Raw genomic sequence first — 22,241 nt, 5'->3', positions numbered from 1 at the left:
TAAACTATTTATTGTCATTTATTTTAATAAATGACATTGAAATATTATTATAATTAGTATTATACTTAGTTTACAAATTATTTTTAATATTTTTTATCATTATTATTATTACTAATATAATTGTATTTTTTTTAAATTTTAAATATATTTTAACATATTAAAATATTCTTTTTAACTTTTTAAAAAACACAAAAATTTTGTTTCTCTTGCATTTTTCCCAATTTCTGTAATTTTTTTGAATTATTTTTCTTTTAAAAATTATATTTTTCATTTGCTATATAGCCATAAATATATAATTTTAATAATCTTACTTAATAAAATGCCCACTAAAGTAAAAAATAATTCCTAATATAACAATAGATCAAAATAAGAACTATATATTCGATTTCATTTTTATGCGCCATAACTGCCAAAATTGCACTTAAAAAGCTCAAAAAAAAGATGAATATAATTAATTTAATTAAAAAAGGAAATTTCATAAGGTTTAACAACAATTAAAACAGTCGAAGATCCTAAAATAATGAAAAAAATGTTACTTCCTTTATTTTTGACATCTTAATTAAAATAATTAATGAATAATATAATAGCTATTTTCTATATAATTTTAACGAATTTCCAATATTAATGCCATTATTTATATTCTTCATATAGAAAATCATATTTAGTATTGATGCTTATTGTTTTTATATATTAAAAGTTAAGTCAAAAAATAAAATTCAGGCAAAAAGTAAAGGAAAAATAAAATAAAATAAAAAGTATAAAAGAAATATTTTTTTAAACATTCATAATTTACATAAGATAAAATGTAATAATTCTCGCTTATTTATCTACAAAAAGTTGCTTTATTATTATTTACTTGACTAATTCTTATAGGAAAATAATAAAAAAATGCAAAGTTTTTATAATTAAAAAGAGGGCTTAAGCCTAAAAGTAAATGATTAAATTCACTAAAAAAATAGACTAAAAAATACGAAAAAAATAATATTTGGAAAAATAATTCTTCTAGTGTATATTTTTTATAAATGGTAAATAAATATATTTTTAAAAAATATTTAATGATATAATAATTTCTTAAATTACTGAAAAATAAAAATTGTTTTATAAAAAGTAAAAAATAAATATAGAATTGTTAATAATTCATTTTTATATAATAGAAATTTAAATATAAAATAGATTCTTCATTTCATTTCATAATCAAATACAAGAATTTTATTTTCATTTCCGAAAATACCATCTAAAAACTAATTATTAAAAATATCATTAAATTAATATAAAAACTCCTTAAAATTTTCATATTCAACTTATTAAAATTACGGATTTCCTCTCTCTTTAATAATTTAAAATAATATTCTCTATAATAAAAATGCACTTCTTTCATCACATAGCATTATTTTTTTATCTTCGAAAACTTGAATATTAAAACTAATAGGTAATTCATAATTTAAATCATTTCCTGTATTTTATGTTTTATTATAAAAATTAAATAAAAGTAAGATAATTTTTACTTTTTTAATTATTTTTAATTTTTTATTATAAACTTATCAAATATCCTTATCCATCAAAAATATCAACAAATTGATCATATTTATCTTTATTTTTTTGTATATCTTCTTAATTTTCTTATAATTTTATTTATTCTACTTCTTCTTCTTCTTCTTTTGAATTAAAAGGTATTCTTACATTTAAAATGATATTTATTTTTTCTTTTAAATAATTTTCAGTATCTTCGAATTAAATATTTATTTTTTTTAAAAAATTTTCATGATTATTTTCTGGTTTTATTGCATAAGATAAACATTAGAATATAAACTTAAATATTTTTTTCAAATTTAATTTTTATTCAAGTTAATTCAAATATTTTTCAATTATAAAATTTAAACTATAATTTTTTATATAAAGATTTTCATTTTCTAATAAATTTTGGATAAAAATGTCTCTTTCTTAATTTATATTTTCTTGTTTTCCTATAAAATCATTAACTTCTTTTTCATAAAAACATTTTTCTTTTTCATTTAATATTATGTTTATTCCATTTTTAGAATTTAAAATTAAAGGTTTAATTATATTGATAATCTATTTTTAAAATAAATTTATAATTTTGTTTAAAAACATATTACATTTATATCTTATATTTAATCATTTAATTATTAATTAAATGCTTCTAAACATAACCATATTTAACCAACTAAACCACCAAACAAAGAAACTTTATTTAAATATAAATATATATGCAATTTCTTTTTTTTTTACTTATATGAACATTTTTATTAACTCCTATAATATCAGTTATTTCTGTATTTAAAATATTATCGACTTTTTCCTATTTTTTAATTATATTTTCTAGCAGTTAAACTTTATTTTTATTTTTAAAAAAATAAATTAATAAAAAAATACTTTAGATTTTTTATCTTTCTTAATTTATAAGTGTTTTTCTTTTGAATTCAAGTTTCTTTTTTTTCCTTATTTCTCTTTACTTTTAAATTATAATTAATAAATAAATATTTATATACTTATTTTTTATATATATATATATGCATATAAATATTATACTATTCTATTTTCTTCTCTTTAATTTAAAATATTCTACTTTCTTTATTTTTCAATCTAAATATATTTACTATGAAAATCTTAAGCATTTTTCTCTATTTTATTCAAAAAAACATCTAAATAATTTTTCTCTTCTTAATTAGATTTTAGACAATCAATAATATTTTCAACAATAATAGGAATAAAATGAACCTAAAATTTATTTTCTTTTAAATCTTTTAAAAACCCTAAATTTTCTAAATCATTTAAGCAATTTTATTTGGAATCAAACATTGTACGCTTGACTATTTATCTACTTAAAAGTCTTTTATGTATTAATTTATTTTATTCTTTATTAATACTATGTTATTTATTTCTTCTATACTATTTTAATTTTTTTATTATATATTTTTATTTATTTTTACAATTTCTTATTATCTTCTTTAATAAGCAGCATCCATTCTTTAAACAACCATTAATTCGGCATTTTTTCTCATTTAAATCATCATTTTAGTTTTTTAAGATTCTGCCATTTCGAATTCTTCCATTAACTCCATTATAGCTTAGCCTACACTTTTTCCCACAAGTACTTATAACACAGGTTCTACTTCCAAAATAAAATCAAATAATTCATTATCTTCTATTTAAGTAAAAACTTCTTTTCCTTTTTCTTTTGGTTTGAATTCTGGGGTTGGCTTTTTATTTTTAATTTATTTTAATTTTTTTTTAATTTTTTTTTTTATTTTAAATACAGCTTTATCCTAATAATAATCTGGTTATATTTCTTTTTCGTCTACTAATGGAATATCTGTTATTTCTTCGTATTTATTATTTATAACATATTTTTATATTATGCTTTCCATAAAATCTTCATTTGCCTTTATTTATTATTATTGGCTTATTATATATAGTATATTTTTTTTATTTTTATTTTTTAGGCTACTTAATTAAATAGATTGGAACTTAATTATTTTATAAATAAATACTTTTTTTTTTTCTTTTTTTTTACCTTTGTAATTATTTGGAGTTATTGTATATACAATTATAACCTGATAATTATGGTTTTGCTGAGAAATTAAAGTTTGATGATTATTGCGTTTAAGTTGAAGTCATTTATATTGAAATATTTATTATTTTATTATTATTATAATAAATATTTTATAATTAAATTACTTATAATAATTTTTTAATATAAAATAAAATTTAATAAATTAAACAATATTAAATTTTAATAAACAGATAACATAAATATTATGTTTTTTTAATAAATAGAATAAATTAATAATATATTCTTTATATAAAATACAAATTCAAATAAAAATAAGAATAAGAAATAATAATATATATAGAATATAAATATATATATATATATATATAAAAATTTAATTATTATTATTAAATAATTAAATTCTTTAAAACTTTATAAATAAAAATCATTTCATTGAATTCATATTTTATTTTATTTATTCAAGAAAGTTTTTCTTTTTTTTTATTTCTATTTAACTCTAATATATAATATAAAAATATATATTTATATATTAAAAAACCTAAGTATCATCATAATTTTCATCCAAATTTTAAAGAAATTCCTATTCCTTTTCTTTAGCATATTTATCTAATTCTTAATTTCTTTACTCTCTTCTTTTTTTCCAAAAGTCGTTCTCTTTATTATCTAATTCTTTCTTATTTTTATTCTAAATTTTCTTCTTTCTAATCTTTCTAATCATTTTTATTTTAGTATTTATATATTTATTGTATATTTTTATTTTTTTAAATATATTAATTTTCTTCATCATCCTCATCTTAAAAAGAATTATCATCATCACTTAAATTGTTTTTTTTTTAAGGAAGCTTATTCATTTGTATTTTTTGACTACTATTATTTTCAATGTTTTTTCCTTAATTAATATTATCGTCTTATATATTTATTGATAGTTCAATGGCTTTTTTCATTTAATCTTCGAAATCCTTTTTTTTGGTTTGTTTTTTACATTTAAGTTTTTAAAATTTTTTATAAATAATAAAAATTACTTTTTCTTACTTATTTTATTGATTTTGTGTTTCATTTACCGAAGCTTATAAAGCTTTCTTAAGTTAATAATCTTCATCAAATTATAAATCTTATTCGTTTTCATTATTTAATAATTATATTTATTGACTATAATTTTCATTATATTGTATTTATTATACTTATTCATTTAAATATTAATTTTGTTTGATCATAACATTAATAAACTCATCAAAATGATAATATATTTTTACTTAAAAAAGGTATTATTTTTAATTCTCATAATTTAATGCCTATTAACATAAATGGAAAATTTTTTCTATTTCTACTTCTATATCTTAAGATAATGAAAATAAAAGCATTTCTATTTATTGTTAATATTCTTAATGTGTATCTTTATGTAATTAAGAAATTTGATTCTTATTTTCAAAAAAAATACACTTAGTATCTATAAATTGTTTTAGAGGTGATTTAAAAACCGGAGAAGTTAAAAATTATAAAATACTTTCATATATCCAAATCTTTATATATATTTAAATACATATAGATATATTTAAATACATATAGATATATGTATTTATTATAATTTTTTACATCTTCTTCCTTCATCATTTTTTATTATTATTATCCATTTTATATTTTATATTCTTGTTAATTTATTGGGTCTAATTATTTTTTTCTTTTATGTCTTTTTGTTTTTAATATTATCTTATATATTTAAATTACTTTATTTATTCTTTTTTTATTTTATTTTTTTAAACCAAGAAAACATTTTTTTTATTTTTGATTTTTTTTACTTTAATGACTAATATAATTTTTAAAATATATATATATATATATATAATATATATATTTATTTTTATTATTATTATTTATTTATTTATATATACTAAATTTATTTTTTAGAAATTTATTTTGTATTTAGATATTAAAATATAAAATATATTAGTTTAAAATATATTTATATTTTTTTTATAAATTAAAAAAAAAAATATATTGCAATAAATAATAATAATTCTCAAAAAAATTATTAATAAAAGTATCTATAATTATTAAAAATATAAACTATCAATTAAATATAAAATAGCAATTTCGTACAAGAAAAAAGTAAAAATGTAAAATTTTATATAGCTTTAGATTTAAAATTAGGCCTGATTAAAATACAAAATAAATTATAAAATCAAATCAGATATAAAGCATATCAGAAAATTAATATTATGAAAAATATTTATTTGATGATTTTATTGAAAAAAATTATAAAAACTCAATTGTAAATAAACAAAAGAATAAAATATATATCTAAAAAAAGATTTAATCATAACATTATTAAAAAAAATTAAAATAAATATTAAATAGTGATATATATTAATAAAGAACTTTTAATAATAAATTACTTATAAAAATATTTTTAGGAAAATAAATAAGATTATAAAGGGCATCATATTTATTAAAATATATAATCTACACAAAATATATATGGATAATATAATAATTATTATATTTAAATGAATTTAAAAATAAATTTATAGTAAAAAAAATTTATAGGTTAAAATTATATTAAAATATTAGTTAAAATTAAGGTTTAAAGACATTTTAAATAGATTAAAAACATTAAATAATTAAATTAGTATTATATAAAATATATTAAATATTAAAATAAAAATTAATAAAAGATTAAATAAAAAACAAGATTTATTTTTTATAAAAAATAAAAATTATGAAATATAGATAAATGTTTGTGTTATATTAAATAATAATAGTATTTTAATGTTATTTTTATTATTTGTAGTTAAAAATAAATATAAAGTTATTTTTACTTTGTTAAAGCTTACATATGATAAAATTTAATAGATTAAAAATATTGATTTTAGTAAAAAAAAAATTGGGTTAGTTAAAATATATTTAGTTATAAAAAAAATATAATATAAATATAAAAAAAATTAAAAATATTAATAAAATATTTATTTAAAATATATAATTAATAAAAAGATATAAAGTAAAATTATAATGATAATAATATAAAGAAAAAATATTATTAAAATTTTTTATTTGGATAGATATATAAAATAAAAAGAAATATATATATATATATATTTATATATATATATATATATTTATTATTTTTTTCTTTCTTTTTTATAATATATATATTATTATATTTTAATTTTTTTTTTTTGCATAAAAATTTGCTGAGCTTTATTATTTTTATTATAAAATACATACAAAAAGTATATTTTATATTTATACTTTTTATACTTTGTGCATACATTTTGTTTTTTATATATCTTTTATTTCTACTTTTTTATCACAAACATCATTTAATTTATAGATATTTTTTTTATATTTAACAATATATATGTATTTTATTCTATATACATACTATTTATTTCATCCGCCTTTATTTAAATTATTTTTTATAAAGGTTTTATTATTCTATTCATAATATTTTTATTTCTTTTGTATAAATATATATTAAATAAAAACTTACAATAATATTAAATTTAAATAATTTTTTTAAAGTTTTTTTCTTAATTATAAATATAATAATTTATTTATATTAATTTTATTGTAAAATTATTGAAAATATTTATTTAATTTTTTTTTTTATAAAACTTGTTTTTAATTAAAAATTAATTTTAAATAATAATCAAATAATTTTTTTTTTTTTTTTTTTCATATATAATCAACTTATATACTAAACAAGTTTTTATCAAAATTATTAAAAATATTATCTATTATATCTTAATTTTCTTTTTTTATTCCTATGTTAATTTTAGGCTTTTTGAATATTGTTTCAACAGCCTTCTAATGGGTATCGAAAGCAATTTCTTTAACAATCTATATAAAAACTATTAAAAAAAATAAAATAAAATAAAATTTACATCTATAGTAAAAACAGGGTCATAAGAAAGATTAAATAATGGTTTAAAATAATCAATATTATTAAAATTTTGAATTATTTTTTTCACTTCTTTATAATTTTTTTAATATTCAACCTAATTTTCTTAATTTTTAGTTTCTCTTTGAGTAATTTAACTACTTTTTAAGAGTTCGTTAATTTCATTTTATAATTTAATATTTTTCAATTCTCCATTGTAATGAATAAATCCGAATTTATCAACAATACAAATATGAGGCATATTCTTTATATTTATATAAATATATAACATAAAATAACATAAATATTTTTAAAAATATATAAAACTTATATTCTATAATGTGCAAATTCGCTTCTATATCGTAAATCTTATTTGAAAAAATAAAAGTCAAATATATTCCATTCATTTTAATTATACAAACTCATAAATTTTTCGTTTTTTTAATCAAGTGAAATAATAACAAGTTATATTTAATTATTCCATTTTTCCTTATTTTATTCAAACATTTATTTATATAAATTAAGTTATTCCACACAATGCTTAAATCTATTTTTTTTTTTATATATTTTTATAATTTAATTTTATTTTATTTTATTTAATTTCTTTTTTTATTTTTAAATATTTTTTTATTTTGAATTTTTTTTTTAGATATTTTTACTATTTTTATTAAAAAAAAATAAAATAAAAAAATTACTTATAAAGGAAGAAATCAATAATAAGTACTTTGTTTTTTTAATGAACAAGTAAAGTATCTACCTATTAATTATTATTAAATTTAATCATATCGGGCATTTCTAAAAATTTAGTTCCTTTAAGAGAAACAGCAGGTCCATTAGCAAGTAATTTTTTAACAATATCAAATTTTTTTTTTTATTTAAATAATGCGTCTCCATAAAAACGAAATCTTGATCTAGCTTTTTATAAGTTTTCAAAAGTTATTTCTTAAGGGAGCATTTCGCCAAACTGTCCAAGTTCTTCAAAAGTAAATTTATGTACTTATTTATTTTTTTAAAGTGTTAAATTAAGATTTTTATGAAAAGAAAAGTAAAAGTTTTTTATTTAAATATCGTTTAAGATTTAACCTATTTATTTGTTATTTGAATTTGAAATAAATAATATATTTATATTTTGGTTTATTTATTTATTTACTTAAATCTTTTAAATGTGTATATATTTCTTTTTTTCTATCTTATATATTTGAAATTCCTACAAACATATGTTCTTTTCCTATTTTATTTTTAAGATTTTCAAGAAGTTCTTTTGTTTGAGCTTCTTATTTTATATCTATTATGAAATCAGTTATTGGTTTATAGTATTTTTTTAAGTTTAATTTTTCCAAAAAATAGTTTCTTTTAGCATTATTATTCCAAATTTACCTTTAAAATCAACATATTTAGATAAAGATAATGGGAAAAATTCTTCTTTTAAATATTTTTTGGATTATTTGAAATTTTCTTTATCAGTTAATTATTTGTCTTCATCTTGTTTTTAGGTTTAATATTCTTTTTCTTGATTAATTTATATTAATTCATTTACTCTTTATTCAAAATTAAATAATTAAGGATGTCCTACATAATTTATTCTTCCGTTTTTATCACATACAATTAAATAAGGAATAGCTTATATTTAAAAAAGTTTAACTAAGTCATGTTCTTTATCCCAGCCATTTAACTTTTTTTTTTTTTTTTTATTAATATTATTATCATTATTATTATTACCTTTAAATGTTACATATTTTATAAATTCTTACTTTTAACTTTACTTATTATTGTTTCTTTAGATTCATCAATACTTAATGCTATCATTCTTACCTATTTATTAATTTTAAGTTTAAAAACTATTATTATTTTACTTTGTCAATCCATTTATCTTTATTTTACATTAATAAATCACTAAATTTCATTATAAATTGTTCTGATATTTAACACCAAGCTGCCCACATTAAAATAATTAAAACTTCACCTTACTTATGTTATATTTAACTATTATCATTAGTAAAAACGTCATTTATTTATTCAAAAGATAATATTAAGTCGCCTATATGAAGTTAATATTTTATTTGAAAGTCCTTAGTTATTGTTTTTTATATTTTTTCATTTAATTCTTCGGTTTGTAACTTTTTTTCAGTATTTGAAATACATGATAGAATATGTTGCTCTTCACATACCCATTATGATTAATGCCTTTTTGAAATTATAAAGTTTTTTTTTAATGTAAGTTTTATAGAATCTTATAAACTGTAGTCTTTTAGTTCTTATTAGATCTAGTTAAAATATTGTTTAATAATTTATGCTGATTCCATTATTTAAGTAAAGTTATTATCTTATATATTTATATTAATTTTTATTTATACTTAATATATTTAATAAAATAAATATTTTATTTTAAAAAAAAATTATATAATAAATTAAAAGAAGAATTTAATATAAATTATAAATATAAAAGTCTATTTATTTAAATAATATATTTAATAATTTATAATTTATAAAAAATTAATATTAATAATTATTTAATTAAAATATATATATATATATATATATATATATATATATATATATATATATATTAATAAAAAAAAAATGTATTTATTTATATATATATATTATTATTTTTTTTTAATATGATTAATATATATTTTATTTATACAATTTTTAATTTTATTTAATAATATCATTACATTTTTTATTAATTATTTTTTTAATTATTTTTATAAAAAAATATATTTTATTTATTATTTATATTATTTTATAAATAGAAAATAATTATATATTTTATAATATAATAGAACATTTTATAAATTATATAAGAAAATAAAATTACAAAAAAATGTCTGAATAATAAGAAACAAGCCTTTTTACATTTACTGAAGAAAAAACTTTTTAAAATATAATTCTTTTTATATTTTTAAACAAACTTATATAAAATACTGTAAATAAGTTAAATTAGAAATATTATAATCCCTTTAAATTGACTACAAATAAAAAACTTAAGAAATCGTTATATTTCTTTATTCTAATATTTTTGAACTTTATAATATTATAATATAACTAAGATTCTAATTTAATATAGGAGTTTCACTTAAAAAGATGTTTTAAAGACTAAGAAGTAGAAGAGTAATTCGAAAAAAACATAAAAAATATAAATTATTCTCATGGAATTTACGCAGAACAGTATAAAATTAAAATCTAACTATAAAAAGAAAAAGATTTGCTTGAAAATAAAGTAAGAAGAGAAATATATGATAAATATAATGTTAAAGATGAAGATTATTTTAAATATACTGGCTTAGATTATTAATTTAAGCATTTATTTTAATCAGGCGTTATTTATGTTGTACTTTTGCTTTCGAGTTATATTATGCTATAGAATAAGCATATAAATGTTTTTAAATGGTAGTTTTTTTTAATTTTTGGTACATTTATAATTGAAGTTCAAGCTATTTAAAATTATAAAAGGACTGTAAAAAAATAAAATATTAAATTAATTTTATATTTATTTTTTCAAAAAATACAAAAAATAGTGTGATATTATTGATTTTATTTTACCAAAAACAACTATTTATTACAGATTAAATTTGATGAAATTTTTACTTATTCCTATTTTGATATTACTTGAGTATATTTTTGTCTCATTTTAAAGAAAAATTGATGAAGATATAATAGAAAAAATTGAATATATTAAAAATAAATAGTATTACTAAATACAATAATAAACTGTTGCTTTAGAAAAAAATCAAAATATATCTTAAAATATTACAGAAGAAATAAAAGCACAAAGTATTCGTTTTGGATTAACTACAAAATCTATTTGTGAATAAGAAATCTAAAAAGAAAAAAAAGGAATAATAAGGAAAATTATACCATATTTAATTTCTTTATATATATATTTGGAATTTATTTATTGAATATTAATAAATATATAAATATAATTATATATTTATATATTTTATATTTTTATTATTAATAAAATAAATATATCAATTAATTTATTTATAAATTTATATTTACAATAATTTTAATTAATTTCCAAAATAAATATATAATAGATATTTTTATTTATTTTCAATACTTATTATTTTATAAGCTAATCAATTCATACAATACCTTTTAACTTTCAATTAGTTCTTTCATTTATTTTACACAAATATCAGACTTATTATAAAAAATAAAAAATTTATATATTTTTAAAAAAATGACAAATTAAAAATTACTTCTTATTTTAAAATTTCTAAATTTTCTTCTTCATTTTTTTAATTATTTTATTATGATAATAGCAAAGTTTTTTATATTGGAAACCATTAATTATCTTACTCCTATATTTTTTAATAAATATAGCTTTCAATTCCTGTGAATTCAGTAGGCTTTTTATGATTTATATTAGCAATATAAAATATATAATTCCATAAATAATGATCTTTTTTAATATGTTATTCGAATCCTTAATCCAGTTATCTTTCTAATAATTCTCTTTTATTATTTATTTATGGTTTTTAAATATATTAAAAAAAATATAAAAACCTTTCAATTCCACAAATAAAACAAATTTCATATGTATCTTTTTTTTTAAAATGATTTATTTCTCTTAATTAGCTAAATTTATCAATAATAATTCCTGCAAAAATTTAAATCATAATCAATACTATGATAATATTTCCCATATTATCATAAACAAATCTATCATATTTATATTCTTAATAAATTTATATTTTTAAAAAATTAAAATGACTTAAAAAAATATAACCTTTTCCATTATCTGAAACATTAGAAACGTTACTTTCTAACCATCCTCCGAATCCTCCATCAGATTTTATTCTATCAAATGTCTCTATTAAGCATATAAATCTTAAAAATGAAAAAAAATATATATGTATATATTTATTAAAATAATTAAAAAAAAAAATACAAGCTTTCACATCTTCCATTATAATCAGGAAAAAAATGCATATAAGCAGAAATAGAAAAGAAAAAAGTAATCATAATAATCAAAACAAGGGTTAAAAAAAGAGCAAGCTTAGATTCCGAAACACTTTTTAGTATATTTGCTAAAGTTTCAAATCTAATTAAAATTTCAATAAGATGAAAAGCAAAAAAAAAAGGATGAAAATAAGTAGCAATAAAAGCAAGAAATCCATAAAGAAAATAAAAAATAATTTATAGATTTAATAATAAAGCGATAATACATTTTCCTATAATTATTATTTATGTTATATATGATTTACCTTATTATTCTAATGTATTCCTATTTTATTCCCATATATCTTTAAAGTAAATAGGAGCTGTTTTGCACATAAAAAATATTACAACAAATTAACTTAATATTATCATACATACTCCAAAATATTAATAAATTTATAAAGTATTTTATATATCATCTTTTGTCTAATTAAATAAATATGGAGTCCACATTCGATTATGTTTCCTTATTTCAGGATCTTCACTTTATCCTTCTCCGTACGAAAACAATATTAATAAGTTTAATAAAATACTAACCAAAAAAGCTAAATCTCTCCATAAATCAACATAATTTGCAAAAATAGATAATATCTATATTTATATAAAAATTATATATATATATGTATATTAATATTTATTTATATTTATCTTTATTATATTAACTTTATTTTTTTTAAAAAAGATTAGATAACTTTTCTTCATGCTTACATATGTTTATTATATTATTTGATAGTTCTATTAAACCTTATTTTTAATTCTATAGTATATATTTGCATTTTTTTACTTTAAATTTTAGTATGTGTAGATTCTCTATTTACAATGTTTTGAAATTATTATTTGTTTTTTTATGGTAAATAATGACAAAATGGTAATAAAATAAAATTAGTTTTATAAATTTAATTGTTAATAACTACTTCAACACTAAACATTTTTAATAAAAAATATTATATTTATAAAAAAAAAAATATTTATCTACTGTCTTGAATTTTTCAGAAAAAAATTAATCGCTTCTGAAAATATTAATTTATCATTTGTATTTTTTTACTTTAATTTTTTTTTATAGCAAAACATCAATTTTTTTTTTATATTACATTATTTTAATTTTCTTTATTTTCAAGTTTTTTATGTATAATTAATGAAATTTTATGAATAGTTTCAATAATACTAAATACAAAAGTTAGTATAAAGGTATAGATTTACTAAATAATGTTTTTTTTCTTATTATCAACTTTGAAATTCGAAAAATTGCTTTTTAATTCATTTAATTAAGTATTTGTTTCTAAATCATATTCTTCACTATCTAAATCTAAATAATGTTTAATTAAAAAAAAAATATCAAATCCAGTTTCTAGAATACATTCATAATAAGAAATATCATCATTACTATTTTATGAAGGCTAACTCTCATGCTTTTTTTTAAAAAAAATGTTAATTTTTTATTATATATGTATTTTTTTACATGATTAAAACATTAAATTATATATTAATCTCCGTACATTTATTTATATCTTATAATTAATTATTTGTTAATAAAAATAAATATTACTTTTATTTTAATTTAAAATACTTTTAATATACATCTATTAAGTTTAATTTTAATAGTTATAAAGGAAAACTACGCATTATTCTTTTTACAATTTAATTAGAATTGTTTAATTCTAATAAAGAATTAGTTAATATGAGTGTCTTATATTTAATATTATATATATTTTTATATATAATTATTTTTAATTAGAAAATTAATATAAGTCTATTTATTTTTTATACAAAAAAAAATTACTTTATATTTTAATTATTCATACATCCATTTTTATATTTTTTAATTATCATTATTATTTTTTATTTACAAAAGCTTTTCTGCAAATTAAAAATATTTAGAATCAATTAATAATTCCTAGTTTTATTTACAAGGGCCTTGTATAAATTCTATTAATGTTTCTAGACATTATTTTATATTAGGGAAATATTTATCGCAAATATTTTCATATAGAACCAATAAAAGCTTTTATTTATAATTAAATAAAAAAAATATTACATATATATATAAATATATTTTTTTTATTTGCAAATACCTCTATAACAATTTGTATAATATCAAAATTGTTTCTACTATTATTTTAGTATCTTAAATAGTTTTATAAATTATTGTTATGATTTTCGCAAAATAATTAAAGGACCCTAAGTAGTTTTCTAATTATTTCTTAATTTTAGTCTTCTATTTTATTTTTTTACAATTAAAAATCATAAATATCATCGTTTTCTTGAATTCTAGTCTTTTATTATTGTAATAGTTGTTGAATACTAAGATTTTATTAAAATATATTTGCTCTTTTTTATTAAATAACTTCTTTTTCTTTAAACATAAACTATGAAGCGTTATATTAATTTTTGTTTGAAATTAATGACTCAAAATTATTAACGCTGTTTACGAAATTATTTTTATTTTCTTCATATTATTATTTTTAATTAATATTATTTATTTCAATATTTTTAAATGAATATATAAAATTTCTTTCTAATAAACTCTCATTTTTAAGTTATTATTATAATTAATCAGAAGAATTATTTTATATTTATTTAAGACTACTTTGAAATTTAATGCATTCAATATAGTCAAAAATAAGCATATAAATTTTTTAAAAAATAATTTCACTTTTTTAATGAGTTATTAAATATTAATAAATAGTATTTTAAACCTATATTTTTTTTTAAAATTAGTTTAAATTAAAAAAAATACTTTTTAATTGCCATTTTCTAACATTTTAATAGTAAAATCAAAAAGACTATTTAATAAATTATCAGTAAGATGGTTTTCTTATGAATCTGAAAGCAAATCTAAAACCATTTTCATAGAATCTAAAGAGTCAAAAAGATTTTAAATAAATTCAAGTTTTTATTAATTATCTTAATTTAATAATATTTATTCTAATATATTCAAAACAAATACCATATTATCTTAATTACACTTTTAATTAAATAAAAATAAAAATATATATATATATATATAAATATATATATATATATATATATATATATATATATTATTTACTTAATTAATTATTCCAAAGTGTAAATATTTTATTAATTAATGTATTAATTCGTTTGAATTTATGAAGCAATCATAACCATTTTTTAAAATTTAAGGAAATATTTTTTCTGCATTAATAATAGCTTCTGATAACGCTTATCTTTCATATTTAATAATATTTTGTACTATGTTTAAGTTTTAGCATTTTTTCAAAAATTATTTCCATTATTTAAAACGTGTTTAGTTTTCATACTTTAAACTATTATTTAAATACGGTTCTATTTTTTATGTTTAATTTATTAAATTTTGATTTTCGAATAATAATTATGAATCAATTTATTTTATAAATGTTTAAAAATTGTCAAAGTTTTCATCTTATAATTATTAAACTAATATATATTTTGATTAAATACATAATAAAGCTGCTATTTTAGAAAATTATTAAAAAATTTATGTTTATTTATAATTTGCTTTTAGTTTTAACTTCTTTAAATATAAACTAAAAAAAAGTAAAACTTATCCAAAAAAATAGTTAATATATGATTCATTATATTATTAAATTTTTTCTATTCTTTTAAATTCAAAATCGGCTAAATCTGTAAAAATTTGATGCTACAAAGTATTAAAGTCTTAACTTTTTTAAGAATTAAATAAAACTTCAATCATAAAATTAATTAACTTTAAAATATATATATATAAATATATATAAATATATATAAATATATATATATATATATATATTTTATATATAAAATATATATTTAATATTTTATTTTACTTTCGGTTTCAAAATAGTAAAACCTTCCTAAAAATTTTATACATTATAATTTTAGTTATAATCATATATGTTTTGCATACTTTTTTATTAATATTCTTAATTAAAATTGTCCTCTTTTAATAATATTTCTATAAAATGCTATTCGTGTATAATATTTTTAAGCTTATTTATATTTATTGATAAACCTTAATCCCCTTTAATTGTACTTATGAGTAACTCTAATAATTCACTATGATAATAAAATGGATAATCTCTTAAGTTTTATTATTTTCGAAATTAAAAGCAAATTTTTTTTTTCAGAAAATTATTTTCTTCGCAATATAATAAGGTTATATATTTTTAAGCTGCCTTTTATTTATTTATTTAATTTTTAATTAAAAAAACATTATTAATTTATTATTTTGTTTTTTTGTTTACATTTATTTCAATATTTTCTTAAGGAATAAATGCTTTCGCAATTTTAATTTAATTTTCAATATTATATATTATTTATTCAGTTTTATCATCTTTATAGCTAGTTAAAACTTTAAGTATTTTAAGAAAACGTGGTTATCTTCCAAATTTTAGGATACAATCTATAATAAAAAAAAAAAATTGTCGTCTATTTATTCACATAGTTATCTATTATTTTAATATATTTCAAATAACAAATCAAATTATCCGAAATTGTATTTGATTTCATCAATAAAAAAATGAGTATATTTCGATAAAATAAGTTAGTTTTTCTATTTTTTTTTTAAAAAAATATCTATATATTATATTTGTTTTTTATCTTTTTACTTTATTATTATGGCAATAATATGTTAAAGTTCTATATAAATTAAAAATTAATTTATAAATAATTTATTTAGATGTTTTTTAGAAATTTGAACTATTTAAAAGCTTTGCTATTTAATTTTAAACATCTTAAATCAAATTTATCAATGGAGTATGCATATGTAAACATGTAAGTGTTTTCTAAAGAGAAAATAATAATTTTTACTCAAATTAATCCTATAATTGTTCATTTATATAATTTAATAAAACATTTATTTGTTCAATTTCTGTTTTTATTTTATTATTATTCACGAATTCAAAAAGCCATATTTCCGATCTATTTTTGTTTTAATTTTTTTTAAAAAAACGGAAATTGATTATTTATATAAGATACCTTTCTGCTAAAATTTTTAATTGTTCTATTTTATCTTTTAATTATTAAAAATTTTTAATTTCTGATTTTTCAAAGAATATTTATAAATCAACTAAATGTTCGAAAAATATTTTATTTTAATTAAAACAACCTTTTAATACATCCAAAATTTTATCTTTTAATTAACTATCTTTTTGTTTATAAAATAAAACTATTAAAGATGGTAATAGTTCATTTTAAATTTATTTGTTTTAATCGCTTTTTTATTTTTTTTATTCATTTTATTTTTATTCGTTTATTATCAAATTGTCCAAGTTTTTTATTATATCTTAATCATCTTAACAATAATTTTTGAAAGGAACTACCTTCTTCTTTTTAAAAAAACACTTATTATATATTTAATCTTTTATTAGATTTGTATATTTATCATCTATTTCTTCTATTCCTGTCTTTTGTAATATATTTTGATTAATATATATTTTTTTTTTACTCTATAAAGTTAAGGTAAAACTTTTATAATTGATTTTTCTAAATTTTAAATGTAATTTTATTACTATTCATTTAATAATTTTTAACCTTTTATTTTTAAAAATAAAATAAATTTAATAATTGTTTTCTTATTTTTTTTTTTAGAAGTAAAAAAAATATTACTTTTTAGATTATACCATTCTAAGAAATTATTAATTAAATAATCCATTCTTAAATTTTAAATAAAAACAAATAAATCACATATTTTTTTTTTATTTGAATTTGAATTTAATTGTTTTCTTCTTTTTCTTTTTTGAAAACACACTATAATGTAACAAATCCATCCAAAAGAATATTTTCATCATAATCCATATTTTTTGTGTCTATATCTTATGTTTCGTCTTCTAATTCATTTTAAGAACTCCTACTATTATTTTGAATTCCCAAAGCCTAACTTGCCATTAATATTTATTTGGAAACTTTATTATATAATTAAGAAAAAGCCTAAGCAATTTTATATTTTTTATTATTTTTATTGAGAATAATATCTAAGTATTTTTAGCAATTTTATTTATTAAGGAAATATGAATATTAAGGAAATGCAGAATCATAATTAAGAATTTTCATATATTTTGTAAATATAGAAGAATAAAGTTATTTTTTGTTAATAATTTCCAAAATATTAAACTAAATTAAAATTATTAAAATTTTACTTATATTTAACAATAAAACATTTTCCAAAGAAACTAATTTATTGATTGATTAATTTGCTATATATATATATATAAAATAGAAATATATTTTTTTGTTAAAATAAAATACTTTACATTTTTAATTTCTTGATTATAAAACATTTTAATTTAATTAAAAACTTTATTCAAAACTATTTATCTCTTTTTATATATATATTAATGCTTTTTATATAAAATATCTGTAAATTTCAAATTATGTATTTCCTTTATTTTTATTATTATAATCTTTACTTTTCATTTCAGAACTCGTAAATTGACTTTACTTTTTTATTGAATTATCTTCGTTTTAATTTTTTATTTTGTTTTGATAGTCTTTTTACTATATTTTGCACATTTAAGGAACTAAAACATAATCTAAAGGTTCTTAATCTATATATACACTAAGAGCTAAATTACAAAAAGAACTTCTTAATTCTCTTTAAAGGCTAGAATCAAATATTTTATCAAATAAAAATTATATAGGAAAAAGCTTTATTTATAATTCAAATAAATATATATTATTATTTTTTTTACTTTTTCAAGATAGTTTTTCCATAAAAAATTTCTATTTTAAGCAAGATCTGAATAAAAATTTATTTATTGCAAAAAATAATTATATTTTTCTTTTTATAATTTGTGAGAATTCATGTTTTCTATATAAAGGACATTATCTTTGTTTAAAATAATTTTCAAATTATTATTTACTATTTAGAACTTGTAAAATATTGCTTTATGAAATTTAGTTTTTTCTCCATTTTCAAAACAAAATTTATATATTTATTCTTGATTTACAGAAACACCTTTATCATTAAATTTACAAATCTTTTAATTTTTATAAAAAATATGTAAAAAAAAAAAAAAAAAACTTATTACATTTTTAAAAAAATTCAAAATATTAACATCTTTAACAATATTTAATTTAATTTGTTTTCTATAATTATGCATTTCTTCTGTTTATCTTTTAAAAAACAAAAGTAGATTACTTTAAATAATGCTATTGTTAATTAAATTCAAACTTTATATTTCAACAGTATTTTCACTATAAGAAACAGATTAAGATTGTCTTTATACTTATAATTTTATATTATCAGAAAGATTATTTAAAAGTGATTCATTTTAGGTTAAAATTTAAATTAAACAATCAGATGCGTCTTTTAAATAAATAGCATGATAGTGCACAAATTTTAATTTTTAATAGACTATGTTTTAATTAACTTAATTATCTTTACATAAAGAAATTAGTAATTAATAAATATTTTATAAAATTTAAATTCTATGTTAAAGATATAATGTGTTTTATTAAATTTTAAGAAAGTTTTATTAATTATAAATTTCTGTAAAGATGTCTTACGGTTGTTCTTATTTTTTCTGTATATCGATTCCTTTTTTTGTTTTTAAAACATGAAGTATTTTATTAATAGTAAGCATAACTTTATCAGAGAATTATCGTTATTAATTTTAATATAGTTCTTTATAAAAATCAAATTAAAGTTCTTTTAATTCATCTACATTTACAATAAGTTAAATCATTTCTAATAAGTAATCTAAATATAAAATATCAATATAAATATAAATATATATATAAATATATATATATATATATATATATACTTACATAAATAATTTTATTCTTAAATTATTATTTATCTGTTTTTATTTGGTTTATTAAAATTTCTAGAATCATCATTATTTGTAAGAATAATTTTATTTATACAAAATTCATTTACGCTAATTAAACTTTAATTCAATGATAATAAACCGTTAAGAATTATTGAATCTTTAATTATTTATTTTTCAGTGTTATTTTTTTTCATATAATATATGCATTTCTATATTATTGGTATATTTTATACTATAAAATTTGTTCCAAGTATTTCTGAATGAGTAGCTTTCAAAAATTAAAAAGCAGAATCATCACTTTAAAAAAAAGATATTTATATACCTTAGTTTTAGTTAAGGTTTTAGTTATTTTTAAAAGAATTATTTATATATACTTTATGTTTAAAAGATTTTATATAAAAAAGGCTATCTTTCTCCAATTAATTTTAGTTATTTTATTATAAAGAGGGTAATTTTATTAATTAAAATAAACAATTTTCATTTGGTTCATTTAATAAATCTAAATAATACTAATAATTATTGTATTCTATTTATTTTATATATATAAATAAAGAATTTAGAAACATTTTTTTTTTTTACATAGTTATAAATATTTTTTTAATGCAAAATGCTTAAAATAAACACATTAATTATAATCTAAAGTTCCTCCTTCAAATAAGATTGTATTTTCTATTACCCATATTCCGTTTGTATTTCTATTATATTTTAAAATATTTTAATTATTATTATATTCAAATAAAATTGAAGACTATTCTCCATTATATTATATTATTAAATTATTCTTATTTTCTACATGATGAATCCATACTTTATCTCCATATCTTTTTTTATATATATAAATTAATTTTAAGTATGTATTTAATATTACTATTAAGTTATATTATTATCAGTTTTATATGAATAATATTTTATTGTCCACATACTTTTTTAATTAAAAAATAATGTCACATCAGTTTTCATTTTTTTTTTTTATTAAATTTAAGATATAGTTTATAATTAATCCATATTTTGAAAATTTTAATATATGCCAGGAAGTGGATTTGGAATATATTTCTGTAATTCTTTTGTGTTTATTTGGGATTAGTTAGATTTTGAAATTTATTAACCTAACTTTTATTTAATATTATTTTCTATACTAAACAAAATAAAATATATACATATTATTAGAATTTAAAATTAGTTTCTCTTCTAAAATTTTCTATTATATTATGTTAAATTTTTATTTGATCTTCATTTTCTATAGAAGGAGATGTATCTTGTTATTCATCATCATTGATATCTATAATTATTGATTTTTTTTTTTTTTTTTATTCGAAACTAGAAAATTGGTTAAAACTAGTTTTTTAATTATGAACTATTTTTTTTATAATTTAATTCTTATCTTTTCTTCTTAACTTTTAATCCATTTAAATCTAAATTTAATTTATATTTTCTTCTTCTTGCTATTAATTAAAATTGCAGAATAAATTTGGAATTTTTTAGAGGTATTTTTATGAAAATTATATATAAACAGAATCATTTATGTATATATTACTTTTTTATTATAAAAAATTCATATATATATTTTTTTTTTATTATTTTTTTTTTAAAAAAAACCTATTCATATTTTTTTAATGATTATATACTGGCAGCATCTAAAAAATTGTATATTTAGAAGAAAATATAGATAAATCTAATTTAAAACTATCCTTTGAATAATCTTTTTTTAATTTATACATTATACAAAAAAATAAAAAAACCTGCTTATGAATAATTGCATTAAAGATATTTATTTGTAGAAACATGCAATAATTAAATAGGAGTATAAAATAATATTGGTTAACCTTTTAATTTATTATAAATATCAATATTTTATTTATATTCATCCAATACTTTCTTTTGTAAAATTACATTACTTTATGCTGTTAGATTTAGTTTATTTAATTAATCTATATAACTTGTTTAAAATGATGGCATTATTTTAAAAAGAAAATTTTCTTGGTTTTAAAACTAAGCCTTTTATAATGATGCTTAGGGTCTGAAAAATCCTTCTATATGAAAACTGTATTACTTTTGATCTGTTAGTTATAAAACTATTATATGGCCATATAATAATTTATTTGAATCTATATTTCCTGGCATC

The 22,241-nt window shown here is 15.2% G+C and overlaps 5 protein-coding genes across 5 annotated transcripts, besides 38 other annotated features; 1 reads left to right on the top strand and 4 right to left on the bottom strand. All coding sequences in view use genetic code 6, as the record gives it.

Annotated features, from left to right (window-relative positions):
• Positions 1-129: 129 nt before the first annotated feature.
• Positions 130-167: a microsatellite.
• A 1,330-nt stretch (positions 168-1,497) lies between these two features.
• Positions 1,498-1,534: a microsatellite.
• A 432-nt stretch (positions 1,535-1,966) lies between these two features.
• Positions 1,967-2,012: a microsatellite.
• A 538-nt stretch (positions 2,013-2,550) lies between these two features.
• Positions 2,551-3,424, bottom strand: IMG5_062570 (radial spoke head protein, putative; the record flags this gene model as incomplete). The annotated part of the gene is made up of 3 exons (XM_004037017.1): positions 3,279-3,424; positions 2,952-3,221; positions 2,551-2,910 (listed from the first exon to the last, which is right to left on the bottom strand). Coding segments are annotated over exons 1-3 (741 nt in total), but the record flags the coding sequence as incomplete, so codon positions are not given.
• Positions 2,878-2,948: a microsatellite.
• Positions 2,893-2,948: a microsatellite.
• Positions 3,223-3,272: a microsatellite.
• Positions 3,224-3,264: a microsatellite.
• Positions 3,224-3,265: a microsatellite.
• Positions 3,229-3,264: a microsatellite.
• Positions 3,425-3,665: 241 nt separating the features above from the next.
• Positions 3,666-3,708: a microsatellite.
• Positions 3,667-3,724: a microsatellite.
• A 141-nt stretch (positions 3,725-3,865) lies between these two features.
• Positions 3,866-3,903: a microsatellite.
• A 1,158-nt stretch (positions 3,904-5,061) lies between these two features.
• Positions 5,062-5,107: a microsatellite.
• Positions 5,108-5,356: 249 nt separating this feature from the next.
• Positions 5,357-5,387: a microsatellite.
• Positions 5,370-5,439: a microsatellite.
• Positions 5,440-6,046: 607 nt separating this feature from the next.
• Positions 6,047-6,079: a microsatellite.
• A 56-nt stretch (positions 6,080-6,135) lies between these two features.
• Positions 6,136-6,193: a microsatellite.
• Positions 6,171-6,219: a microsatellite.
• A 208-nt stretch (positions 6,220-6,427) lies between these two features.
• Positions 6,428-6,475: a microsatellite.
• Positions 6,442-6,481: a microsatellite.
• Positions 6,442-6,489: a microsatellite.
• A 121-nt stretch (positions 6,490-6,610) lies between these two features.
• Positions 6,611-6,648: a microsatellite.
• Positions 6,649-7,986: 1,338 nt separating this feature from the next.
• Positions 7,987-8,046: a microsatellite.
• Positions 7,998-8,060: a microsatellite.
• Positions 8,019-8,069: a microsatellite.
• Positions 8,070-9,931: 1,862 nt separating this feature from the next.
• Positions 9,932-9,979: a microsatellite.
• Positions 9,980-9,997: 18 nt separating this feature from the next.
• Positions 9,998-10,058: a microsatellite.
• Positions 10,059-10,092: 34 nt separating this feature from the next.
• Positions 10,093-10,124: a microsatellite.
• Positions 10,125-10,276: 152 nt separating this feature from the next.
• IMG5_062560 (hypothetical protein) lies at positions 10,277-11,191 on the top strand. Its single transcript, XM_004037016.1, has 2 exons — positions 10,277-10,872; positions 10,934-11,191. The coding sequence occupies exons 1-2, from the start codon at positions 10,565-10,567 to the stop codon at positions 10,989-10,991; spliced, it is 366 nt and encodes a 121-aa protein (XP_004037064.1). The 5' UTR covers positions 10,277-10,564; the 3' UTR covers positions 10,992-11,191.
• A 114-nt stretch (positions 11,192-11,305) lies between these two features.
• Positions 11,306-11,419: a microsatellite.
• Positions 11,420-11,539: 120 nt separating this feature from the next.
• IMG5_062550 (MIR domain protein) lies at positions 11,540-16,249 on the bottom strand (the record flags this gene model as incomplete). The annotated part of the gene is made up of 11 exons (XM_004037015.1): positions 11,540-12,189; positions 12,326-12,956; positions 13,029-13,109; positions 13,150-13,344; positions 13,457-13,766; positions 13,912-14,367; positions 14,438-14,666; positions 14,950-15,061; positions 15,103-15,330; positions 15,415-16,049; positions 16,195-16,249. The coding sequence occupies 11 exons, from the start codon at positions 16,247-16,249 to the stop codon at positions 11,540-11,542; spliced, it is 3,582 nt and encodes a 1,193-aa protein (XP_004037063.1).
• Positions 12,094-12,130: a microsatellite.
• Positions 12,989-13,027: a microsatellite.
• Positions 15,354-15,407: a microsatellite.
• Positions 16,079-16,154: a microsatellite.
• Positions 16,094-16,161: a microsatellite.
• Positions 16,250-16,673: 424 nt separating the features above from the next.
• IMG5_062540 (hypothetical protein) lies at positions 16,674-17,076 on the bottom strand (the record flags this gene model as incomplete). Its single annotated transcript, XM_004037014.1, has 2 exons — positions 16,674-16,896; positions 16,952-17,076. The coding sequence occupies 2 exons, from the start codon at positions 17,074-17,076 to the stop codon at positions 16,674-16,676; spliced, it is 348 nt and encodes a 115-aa protein (XP_004037062.1).
• Positions 17,077-17,726: 650 nt separating this feature from the next.
• On the bottom strand, positions 17,727-22,240 carry IMG5_062530 (MIR domain protein; the record flags this gene model as incomplete). Its single annotated transcript, XM_004037013.1, has 9 exons — positions 17,727-18,699; positions 18,841-18,989; positions 19,034-19,321; positions 19,400-20,043; positions 20,115-20,645; positions 20,699-20,940; positions 20,988-21,307; positions 21,631-21,818; positions 21,859-22,240. 9 exons carry the CDS (start codon positions 22,238-22,240, stop codon positions 17,727-17,729), a joined length of 3,717 nt encoding a protein of 1,238 aa, XP_004037061.1.
• Positions 18,653-18,693: a microsatellite.
• Positions 20,045-20,107: a microsatellite.
• Positions 20,061-20,109: a microsatellite.
• Positions 21,681-21,707: a microsatellite.
• Position 22,241: the final 1 nt, after the last annotated feature.

This window comes from Ichthyophthirius multifiliis, assembly GCF_000220395.1.
Source record: "Ichthyophthirius multifiliis unplaced genomic scaffold scaff_1120509250285, whole genome shotgun sequence".
NCBI lineage: Eukaryota > Ciliophora > Oligohymenophorea > Hymenostomatida > Ichthyophthirius > Ichthyophthirius multifiliis.
This window is presented reverse-complemented; position numbering and strand designations above follow the sequence as displayed.